At 35.1% G+C, this 12,557-nt stretch overlaps 1 protein-coding gene across 1 annotated transcript in view; it reads right to left on the reverse strand.

The window, feature by feature from the left end:
- Nucleotides 1-12,557, reverse strand: part of SPAG17 (sperm associated antigen 17) — a 220,697-nt gene that overhangs the window by 98,339 nt on the left and 109,801 nt on the right. Inside the window, 2 exon segments of the mRNA XM_025453376.3 lie at nt 7,699-7,796; nt 9,379-9,557. Coding sequence (XP_025309161.3) covers nt 7,699-7,796; nt 9,379-9,557 — 277 coding nt within the window.

Below are 12,557 nucleotides of genomic sequence, written 5' to 3' on the forward strand. Positions count from 1 at the left end.
TATATCATAGGTTGGCTAAGGATACAAGGGCTTACTAAAAATCAGTGAAAGCATTTTATGAGGATCAACTGGCTAAATGGAATTTGCAACAAAAAGTTGTATATGTTTTATTGTTTGTAAGTTGGGTGCTCTACCTACAACATTATCTGTAAAATTAAGAATAAACTTATATAGATAGATGATATTTTTTTTTCCTAGAGAGCTATTCCTAAACATTTGCTAGCACACCACTTTGTGTTTTCAAAGCAGCTGGAGAGAAAAGGTAAACTGTCTATAAAGAAGTGACAAATTAGGTCAACAACTTATTAATAACTACCATGTCAACTAGGAATGGGATCAATACCTTGAGAGAAGTAAGAAGATATATAAAAAAAAAATCAACTGATTATTTTATAAATGAACACTATGTTTAGAGAATAAGGGTAAAATAAAGCCATTTCTTGGCTAAGTAAAAACTGAGGTTTAATAACAACAAACCCTTACTAACAAGAAGTTTTAAAGGAAACACTCTCAAAATATAAAATGTGAGAAGAAATGCATGACAAAACAAATAATGTGAGGCTAAAGCTAAATAACATTGACTATGTAAAGCCCTGACAATAGTAATGTTTAATTTGTTGGAACAAGAAAAATCAAGATAAAACTTAGAAGTTGGGAGAGGAGAAGCAGATTTTAAATAATATTAATAACTCCTTGTATTATTCTAGAAGAAAGAAAAGATATTTTATTAAGTTTAGACTTCATTAAATTATGTGTACAAATTGAATTTCTAGAATAACCACTAGTAGAAATAGAATGTATACATTCTAAACTTCTCCTGTCAAGAGCCAGATAGTTAATATTTTAGACTTTTTGGGTCAAGAAGCAAAATCAAGGACATTATGTAGGTACTTATGTAGCAAGTGAGGAAAGTAAATTCTGCATATATTTTATTGACAAATCATTGAGTATAATTTCTTTTGTAATATCAGTCTACTAATAAAAAAAAGAATTTTTTTTTTTGTGGAAGGATAAGATTCCACTTAATTAGGGTTAAAATTTGTGTTCCCATCACTAACTGACTGGAAATGAAAAGAAAAAATAAATTCAATATAAAATTAAGTAAGAAATGAGGAAAAAAGGATCATAAAAAAGGCAGGAAAATAGAAACTACATCAGCTGAAGAAATATGTACAAACTACATCAACTGAAGAAATTCCAAATATATAATTAATCAGAATAAATATAAATGGATTCAACTTTCCTGCTAAAAGAAAGATAATCAGATATGATCTCTTAAAAAATCTAGTTTATAGTCCCTGTTTACAAGAGACATACTTAAAATATAAACACACAGACAGGTGAAAAATAAAGAGATATAATTTGCCAGTCAAATGCTATCTGAAAGAAAGCTCTTATCCCTTTGTTTTTCTATATTAATTTTAGAATCAGTTTTCCAAGGCTCATGACAACTCTATTGGGATTTTTTTAAGAGTAATGTTGAGTTTATATTTCATTTCCTAAATTGAATGTTTTCATCCATGACCATGGTATATTTTCTCACTTATTTAAGTGTTAAATGGCCTCAATAATATGCTGTAATTTTCTCCATAAAGATTTTGCTTGTCTCTTTTTTTTTTTTTTTTTTGGCATCTTACAGTTTGCGTTGCTTTTGTGAATGGTACTTTTTTCTTTTTTTTTTTTAACTTATTTTTTATTGGTGTTCAATTTGCCAACATATAGAATAAGACCCAGTGCTCATCCCATCAAGTGCCTCCCTCAGTGCCCATCACCCAGTCACCCCCACCCCCTGCCCACCTCCCTTTCTACTATCCCTTGTTCATTTCCCAGAATTAGAAGTCTCTCATGTTCTGTCTCCCTTTCTGATATTTCCCACTCATTTTTCTCCTTTTCCCTTTATTCCCTTTCACTATTTTTTATATTCCCCTAATGAATGAGACCATATAATGTTTGTCCTTCTCCGATTGACTTATTTCACTCAGCATAATACCCTCCAGTTCCATCCACGTTGAAGCAAATGGTGGGTATTTGTCATTTCTAATGGCTGAGTAATATTCCATTGTATACATAGACCACAGCTTCTTTATCCATTCATCTGCCGATGGACACCGAGGCTCCTTCCACAGTGCGGCTATTGTGGACATTGCTGCTATAAACATCGGGGTGCAGGTGTCCCAGTGTTTCACTGCATCTGTATCTTTGGGGTAAATCCCAGCAGTGCAATTGCTGGGTCATAGGGCAGATCTATTTTTAACTCTTTGAGGAACCTCCACACAGTTTTCCAGAGTGGCTGCACCAGTTCACATTCCCACCAACAGTGTAAGAGGGTTCCCTTTTCTTCACATCCTCTCCAACATTTGTGGTTTCCTGCCTTGTTAATTTTCACATTCTCACTGGTGTGAGGTGGTATCTCATTGTGGTTTTGATTTGTATTTCTCTGATGGCAAGCGATGCGGAACATTTTCTTGTGTGCTTGTGGCCATGTCTATGTCTTCCTCTGTGAGATTTCTGTTCATGTCTTTTGCCCATTTCATGATTGGATTGTTTGTTTCTTTGCTGTTGAGTTTAATAAGTTCTTTATAGATCTTGGATACTAGTCCTTTCTCTGATACGTCATTTGCAAACATCTTCTCCCATTCTGTAGGTTGTCTTTTAGTTTTGTTGACTGTTTCTTTTACTGTGCAAAAGCTTCTTATCTTGAGATGAAGTCCCAATAGCTCATTTTTGCTTTTGTTTCTCTTGCAAGAAAGGGGGTGCTGGGATGCAAGGCTGGTTCAACACTCGTAAAACAGTCAATGTGATTCATCATATCAGCAAGAGAAAAAACAAGAACCATATGATCCTCTCAATAGATGCAGAGAAAGCATTTGACAAAATACAGCATCCTTTCCTGATCAAAACTCTTCAGAGTGTAGGGAGAGAGGGAACATTCCTCAGCATCTTAAAAGCCATCTACGAAAAGCCCACAGCAAATATCATTCTCAATGGGGAAACACTGGGAGCCTTTCCCCTAAGATCAGGAACACAACAGGGATGTCCACTCTCACCACTACTATTCACCTTAGTACTAGAAGTCCTAGCCTCAGCAATCAGACAACAAAAAGAAATAAAAGGCAAATTGGCAAAGAAGAAGTCAAACTCTCCCTCTTCGCAGATGACATGATACTGTATATAGAAAACCCAGAAAACTCCACCCCAAGATTGCTAGAACTCATACAGCAATTCGGCCGTGTGGCAGGATACAAAATCAATGCCTAGAAGTCAGTGGCATTTCTATACACTAACAATGAGACTGAAGAAAGAGAAATTAATGAGTCAATCCCATTTACAATTGCACCCAAAAGCATAAGATACCTAGGAATCAACCTAACCAAAGAGGTAAAGGATCTATACCCTAAAAACTACAGAACACTTCTGAAAGAAATGGAGGAAGACTCAAAGAGATGGAAAAATATTCCATCATGGAATATTTTGGATTGGAATACATGGAATGCTCATGGATAGGAAGAATTAATATTGTGAATGTCAATGCTACCCAGGGCAATTTACACATTTAATGCAATCCCTATAAAATACCATGGACTTTCTTCAGATAGTTGGAACAAATCACCTTAAGATTTGTGTGGAATCAGAAAAGACCTGAATAGCCAGGGGAATATTTAAAAAGAAAACCATAGCTGGGGGCATCACAATGCTAGATTTCAGGTTGTACTACAAAGCTGTGGTCATCAAGACAGTGTGGTACTGACACAAAAACAGACAATGGAACAGAATAGAGAATCCAGAAGTGGACCCTTAACTTTATGGTCAACTAATATTTGACAAAGGAGGAAAGACTATCCACTGGAAGAAAGACAGTCTCTTCAATAAATGGTGCTGGGAAAATTGGACATCCACATGCAGAAGAATGAAACTAGACCACTCTCTTTCACCATACACAAAGATAAACTCAAAATGGATGAAAGATCTAAATGTGAGACAAGATTCCATCAAAATCCTAGAGAAGAACACAGGCAACATCCTTTTTGAACTCGGCCACAGTAACTTCTTGCAAGATACATCCACGAAGGCAAGAGAAACAAAAGCAAAAATGAACTATTGGGACTTCATCAAGATAAGAAGCTTCTGCACAGCAAAAGAAACAGTCAATAAAACTAAAAAACAAACAGAATAGGAGAAGATATTTGCAAATGACGTATCAGATAAAGGGCTAGTTTCCAAGATCTATAAAGAACTTATTAAACTCAACAGCAAAGAAACAAACAATCCAATCATGAAATGGGCAAAAGACATGAACAGAAATCTCACAGAGGTACTTCTTTTCTATTACATTTTGTAATTAGTTATTGCTGTTGAATAGGAACTCCAATGACTTTTTTTCCATGTTAATCTTGTATACAGCAACTCTGCCAAACTTCCTTAATTTATTTTAAAAACCAAACTAATCTTAATACTGATGCTTGTTAATAGCAACACAAAAGTCTATAGACTAATTTCATTTATCATGGACACAGAAATTCTAGATAAAATACTATCAGATCAAACCCAGTTATTTACTAAAATAACATACAATGAAAAAATGCTGTAATTCTTATTCTATGATGTACATAAGATGGCTCCAGAAGCTTATTGAAAATTAAAATTTCTAGATTCTACTCACAAAGCTGCAATTAAGATGGAATGAAGAGGGACCCTTGGGTGGCTCAGGGATTTAGCGCCTGCCTTCAGCCCAGGGTGTGATCCTGGAGTTCTGGGATCAAGCCCTACATCAGGCTCCCTGCATGCAGCCTGCTTTTCCCTCTGCCTGTGTCTCTGCCTCTCTCTCTCTCTCTGTGTCTCTCATGAATAAATAAATAAAATCTTAAAAAAAAAAATTGAATGAAGACATACGTATTTTAAGTCTCTCCCCAGAGACTATAATATATATATAATATATATATATATATAATATATAATATATATATTATAATATATGCCATTATGTGGGATGAGGACTAAACTTTAGGAAATATCAAAGAGGAGTTTGATTTAGAAATGCAAAGATTTTTCATATTATTAAATAAATCTCCATAATTCAATATTATCAATAAAATAAAGGAGAAAAACCAAATAATTTTTTAAAAATTAATAAAATTAAGCAGCAACTAATAATAAACTTAATGATTTGCCATGTAATATTTTTACCATCAAGACCCAGAAGCCTGGAGGCTCACCAAGATTAGGCCACATTGTTTTGAGGTTTATTGCATAGTAATGGAGTGTGGAATTCAGCTCTTGCCTACTCCATATTTAAGCTTACAACAAAGTTGTTGTAATTAAAATAGTATGGTGCTTGCAAAGGAATAATTAAATAGGCCGATGAAACAGAATACAGCATTCAAAAATGGACCCCCCAAAAATGAATGGATGAAGAGGGTTAAGAGGTACAAATTTCCAGTAATAAAATAAATAAGTCACAAAAATAAGAAATAAAAATAAATAAGTACCTAATATGTTATATAGTCAACATTCCAATTTAGTTGCATATGTAGGGGAGTGATTAATGTTACATTTAATTAAGTGGTACTAATAAAGTAATAGTCCATGCATGCAAAGAAAAAACTCCTTTAATTACAATATAAAAAATGAATTTCAGATAGATTTGATATCTGAATATAAAAAGTTTATCTATGAAAATATTCTAAGAGAGTACAAGAAAATTAACATATAATCAAGGTGAAATTAATCTGATAGAAGCCCTGAAACCATAAAAAGAATGACAGATTTTTTTTTTAAGATTTTATTTATTTATTTGGGGAACCCTGGGTGGCGCAGTGGTTTAACGCCTGCCTTTGGCCCAGGGCGCGATCCTGGAGACCCGGGATCGAATCCCGCGTCGGGCTCCCGGTGCATGGAGCCTGCTTCTCCCTCTGCCTATGTCTCTGCCTCTCTCTCTCTCTCTCTCTGTGTGACTATCATAAATGAATAAAAAATTAAAAAAAAAGATTTTATTTATGTATTCAGGAGAGACACAGAGAGAGGCAGAGACATAGGCAGAGGGAGAAGCAGGCTCCCTGATGTGGGACTTGCGATCCTGAAGATCACGGTCTTGAGCCAAAGTCAGATGCTCAACCACTGAGCCACCCGGTGCCCCCAAGAATGACAGATTAAAAAAAATTTTTTTGGAGAAGCTATAACATACATACCAAACAGCATAAATCCTAATTGAATAGAAGAATGAATTACCACCAATTAAACACTCCCGTAACCACCACCAAGTCTAGAAGCCCTTCTTAAATTTCTTCATAATCACTTCCCACCTCTACTGCCTCAAGGCAGCCATTATGCTAATCTGCAATACTTCAGCTTCGTTTTGCATGCTTTTAAGCTTTATGTAAATGAAGTCATACATAATGAATTCTTTTCACTCTCTCTTGTGTTCAACATGATGTTTGTGAGATTGATCCATATTTCTGTGTGTAGCTCTAGTGATTCATTCCCAGAGCTGTAGTTTTTCCTATGACTGAACCATTCTAGGCATTCCACTGTTGAATATATTTTTTAAAGATATTTATTTATTTATTTATTTATTTATTTATTTATTTATTTATTTATTTATGAGAGACAGAGAGAGACAGAGACATAGGCAGAGGGAGAAGCAGGCTCCCTGTGGGGAGCCCGATGTGGGACTCAATCCCAGGACTTGGAATCACAACCTGAGCCAAAGGCAGATGCTCAGCCACTGAACCACCCGGGCGCCCTCCACTGCTGAATATTTGAATTGTCTCTAGTTTAGGAGAATTAAAGATAATGCTGCAAGAACAACTTTGTCCATGTGTCTTGATGCACACATGCATACATTTCTACTAGGTATATACCTAGGAGTGGACTTGTTAGGTTAAAAAGAAATTGTATGCTTGATTTTTGTAGATATGTCCAGTTTTCCAGAGTGGAAGTGCCTACTTAATTTCAACCAGCAGTACATAAGAATTCACTTTGCTTCATATCCTTGCCAAAATGTGGTATTGTGCCTTTTAAATTTTGGCCAAAAATGACTGATTTGACTACATAAAAGTAAAATATTTCTGTATAAATAGAAACACAAATGACACTTATTAATAAGAAAACTTTAATACTTTACACATATCCAAATTATGGACTAATAATATTGCTATGAAAATAAGTTAGATCTCAGATATTATATGGTAGTGATAGTTATGATATGGTGCTACGCAAAAAAAGCTATGTGGCATACCAGTCTAAATCAAAACCAAACAAGTGAAGACCCTCTTTGTATTTGTGTATGCATGCATTTATGAGTATAGATCATGATAAATTATTATTATTTCTTATTTTCAGGGGCTTGGGAGAGCCAAAGTAGTTTTGATTTATGATAAACCATAATTAATTTTGTAATTAAAAATTCCAATTAAAAATTGGAAACAAAAACAAACACCTGCAGCAGAAACAGTATACTGATTATAAACAAGGCACTGCCTTGGATTTTGGTTATATAAAAATGAATCACGCAGGCCCTTAAAGGTTTATCATCTGAAGGAGGAGATAGCTCGGTGGAGAGACTGCCCTGTCATTGCAGGTTCAATTATTTCTGAAAGTTTAGCAAAAAAAGATCACTTCTGTTACACTACACAAGCTCTCTATCACACAATAAATCTGAATGTGTAATTACTCAGTGCCCTTTGTCTTTCCTTGCATTACCTTGAGAGAGCCTTCTAAAATGAAAGCAATCTTCTCTTTCTCTTTTTCCTTTTCTTTTTCTTGATCTGCTATCTCTGTTTTGCTCATTCCTTTGTTACCTATAACCAGAGAAAATGAAACTTCTTAGTAACTCTCTACAACAAAGTTTCATAGTAGGACCAAAGGTCTGGATTAAAGGGGACTTTAAAGGCTACCAAGTCCAACTCTCCATTCTTTCACCCCTCACTCTTTGATTGTCTCCAGAGTGGTTGTCTGACATGGAAGTGAGCTCCTCCAGAGATGAGGAAGGCACTGTCATGGGGGGAGGTAATGCATTCCATTCTCATGCTGCCTTGAACTTGAACTTGAAACTTGTATTGCAGTTGCCTCTCTCTCCCTGGAGCTTTAACCTAATTAATCCTAGTTTAAAACCTTCAAAGACCACACAGAAGAAATCTAACTTATCCTTTCATATTGAAGCCCTCCTCTTGCCATTGTAGTCATTCTGTTTTGAAGATTTACAATCATCCTGACTCAAAAGCTCTCAAACCGAATGCAATACCTACCAAGTGTATTCCCATCCCAAACTGACCATTTTCTGCATTTCCCTAAACATCTAGATAGTAATTAAGCTTTCGATTCTGTTCAGAAGCAGAATAGAGAAAAGGCAGTCAACCCACAATTTTTCCTGGTTGTAGGCAAGTAATGGCCCTAGATGTTATTGTGAAAGGGTGGCCCTACATCCTTTTTATATAGTCTTGTCCGTCGTTCCAGGTTTTTAGTGCTGTCCTTTTGTGCCCCCATCAGGATGAAGGCCAAGCTAATAGGTTGATTATTATAACCATTTTAGTGGATGGTAACTAATTCATTACCAACGTGGCTAGTTTTTATTTTGGAATTAAGCCAAGCACTAATTCCTTTGGTGATTGACAGAAGTTGCAAAATCTTTGGAAAATAAATACCTTTGCTTCTTTATGAGAAATCATTCTCAACTTCTGCTATCAGAAATAATATTATTAACATGGAAACCTTCCCCTTTGCACGAACCTAGTGAGCTTTCTCTATTTTCCAGAGAACTTATCTCATTGCTTTACTTCTTTATCAAGTATCCTTCCTCTTTTTTTCACCCTTTTTCCCTTCCCCAACAGCATCAAAGCCATGGAAATTAACAAAAATAAACATAGGTAATATCCTACATCCTGTCAAGTGCCTGTCACAAGCTCCGAATAATTCATTTTCCTTTATTTTTAGATTCCTACCCTCCAGGTAGTCTTGGGACTCTCTGCTTGCTCTTCTAAGAAAGGTCTTGTTTTAATTTCACTTTTCGAATCTAAAAGTATTCAAATGGAGACATGCTGACTCTGAATTGCCTCATATTGGCAACAAATCTTAGATAGCTGAACTTATCTACCTTACCAAAATAAAGACATCTGGCATTCCCCTAACATCACATTTGATCTGCAGGACAGAGCAAATCTTCCAAATCTGGTGGAAAGTGGCATCAATATAGGACAAATATTCCATTATCTTATCATCAATCTCATCATATTTGGAACTCAGCTCTTCTATTTTTTAGAGAAGGCAAAGTGTCTCAGAAATTTGTAGGCAACCCCTTTTAATACTGAAGTATTCAGTCTTGGTTACATTAACAAATAGGAGGATGTCTTTGGACTTTACATGCAAGTTCATCCAGTTACTTACTTTTAGATTCTTTAACAGCATTGATTTTGCCAGGAGAAGTGATTTTGCCACCAGCAGATTTCAATTCCAGCTCAGCCTTTGTCCTATTAATTTCCTCAGCCATTTTAGATTCCTGATATATGGCTTCTTCTTTTATGATCCAATCTTGAATGGATTTTGCCACAAGTTCCAAATAATTCCTAAAATAAAGTTTGAAAAAGAGCAAATGACAATTGAGTTACTATTAATTAAAATCAATCAATACTTAAGATACCAACTGTGCAAATGAACTTTTCAAAGATGAACTGATCCTAAATTGCCCATGTAACAAATGTAATAGATTCAGATAGATCCTAGATGTAATTTGTACAAAGTTTTCAAATACAAATACCCAGTGAGCATGTGAAAAGTGCCCAACTTTGTTCATAGTTAAAGACAATTTTAAAACGAGATGTTTCCACTCCAGTCAAGGATTAAAAAGTTTGATACTCTCAACACTTAGCTGGAGAGTAATACGATACAATCCCTTTTTAGAGTGATTTTATAGCATAATAGAAACTCTCTTAATTAATGACAGCTAACTGACTCACTGGATTAATTGAAATGCTCCAGTCTTGCTGTAAAACTTACTGGCCTGCAAATACACCCTAAATACTGTGCCTTATACTGCTTGTGCACTTATGCTCACACCAGCGAGTAGTTTGCTCACTGTGAGTCAGTCATGTTTGTTCCCAAATCCATTCATACTATTTAGTCTGATGATTGTACTTATTTTTAATGAAATCTTATGTATACTTACAGCATCTGAATGTCCCCAGAGAGTTGTTTCTGAGGAAATAAGTTGAAATATTTAGATTTGACAATCAAGATTAGTTACTGTCAAATTGTGTGAAAGTGAGGTCTAAGGCTTGAAAAATAAAGCTGGAGGGATTCTATACGCAGGTTGTTTCACAATTTTCTTTCATTCTTGATCCCTTTTAAAGAAATAAACTGAAAACTATAGTCTATGAGTTATGGGTACGCGGTATCTTCATTGGGAAGGGAAAGGACATCTCAGACTCAACCTGTTCCCAAACTAATTAATCTTCCTCTCCAAACTGCCCTGTGAGGCCTTTTGGTATCTTAGTTGTTGGCAAGTCTATACTCCTAGTTGATCAGCCCAAAGACCCTGAAGGCATCCTTATTTTCTCCCACTCCTTTTCCAATCTGTTGGGAGATCCAAATGATTTTTTAAAACACATTTAAAATATACTCAAAATCTAATCACTTCCCCTTTGCTTCACTGCTATCTTCTTGGTCTAAGCCACCATTACCCTTTGCTAGGATGGCTACTGTGGCCTCCCAACTGGTCTCCGTGTCCCTACCCTGGACCTGCTGTAGTCTATTTTCCACAGAGCCACTAGAGAGATTCTTTTTATTCTTTAGATCATGTCTCTCTCCAGTTTGGAACCTTTCATGAATCTGCCTTTCAAACAAAACCTAGAGTTCTTGCTATTTTTTTCATGATGAGGGAACACAGCCAAATCAGTATTCAAATGAGATGACAAAATAGAAATATTTCAGCATGCAAGGATTCAGGAATTCGACAGCCACAGATACTTTCTGAAAGAATTACTCACAAATGTACTCCAGCTGCATTGAAAAAATAAATCCAAGAAAGAAGACAACATGGGATATAAATAAAAGGGCTGAGGAAAAAAACAGTACAATTTGTAATTAAATGTAAAATAAATGTGTTACTTGTTTGTTATTAAAAATATTACTTAATAATTGGAAATAAAATTTCTAGACACTTTCAAAATGGGAGGTAGGTGATTGGTTGGGAGTAAGTAAAATGTTAAAAATTTTAACATTTTCTGTGAAATGATATTAGTACTCATTAACCCCAATTACGATACAAAATGTTTAAATATGTGATTTAAAAGGACAACTTCTAGAAGGATATAAATAGAATGTATAACTTTAAAAACATCACACAGTAAGAATGAACTAAAAATTCAATCTAACAAAAGAAAAGAGATTAATCTTAAAGTAGAAATATACTTATTAAATGGTTAAGAATGAGGCCAAAGACATTACTGATAAAGATAGAAGTGAACAGATTAATTCTTTAAAATACAAAGTTTTTGGGACGCCTGGGTGGCTCAGTCAGTTAAGTGTCTAACTCTTGATTTCAGCTCAGGTCATGATCTCAGGGAAATGAGATTGAGCCTACTACCCCCCATTCTTCCACCCCTCCCCTCAGTTGGCTCTGTGCTGAGTGTAGGCCCTGCTTAAGATTCACAAATCAAAATGATGCAGAAAAATAAAAGAATGGCAGATGGCTGACTAGGAAGCCAGAAAAAGTCCAGATTCTTGATGACTTTGGTGAGTAGCTGTACTATCCCTGAGATGCTGTTCAATTCCAAATTTCTCACTAGAGAAGAAAAAGAATTCCTTATTAATAAGTTTAACCACTGTAGGTGCAATTCCTAGTTGACCTGAAAAATGACTGAGAAAGTTATATCAGTAAATTTTTATATAAAAGATACTGTTCCAAAATACTAATATCAAAGCTGGTGAAATTCAAGGTCCAGGGCATTAAAGGGAACAAGACGTTTTATCATGTTGGTAAAACTTACAATGCGTTAAAAAGGATACTTCTAAAAATACAGATTCAAAAATAAGTTTAAATATACACACATATAGACACAGTACACATGAAAAACTAACAGAAGAAATAGCCAAAATTATAATAATAAAGACAGACCTTAATTTATCTCTCTCAGGAATGGACATTCATCATGAAAATATGTTTCAATTTTATTCTAATAGACATCTAAAATCCAAATGTCATGCACGAGGTTGTAGAACAATGTAAATTACCAAAAGTAATTGAAGAAGAAATAGAAATTCTGAATAGAAGATAAACCTTAGAAGAACTGCAGAAGTTGTAGATAATCTGTTCCTCATCCTTTCACACTATCATCTCTCACTGGGCCTGGTCATCCAGCCCCTAGGCAGGTGAGTAGCTCTATCTCTAAATGGTTTTCCATGTAAAGTGTTCCTAACCTTCCCAAAATAATGTACTATATGATGTAAGCTTCTGTATATTGAGCAAAGGATTAGCATACGACCTGTTTCCCCAGTTATTCTGTACATCCATTCTCTGTATCTTTCTGTATCCTTTTAAAATAAAACAAAGCTGTATAAAATAATCA

This window comes from Canis lupus, chromosome 17, assembly GCF_003254725.2.
Source record: "Canis lupus dingo isolate Sandy chromosome 17, ASM325472v2, whole genome shotgun sequence".
Lineage (NCBI taxonomy): Eukaryota > Metazoa > Chordata > Mammalia > Carnivora > Canidae > Canis > Canis lupus.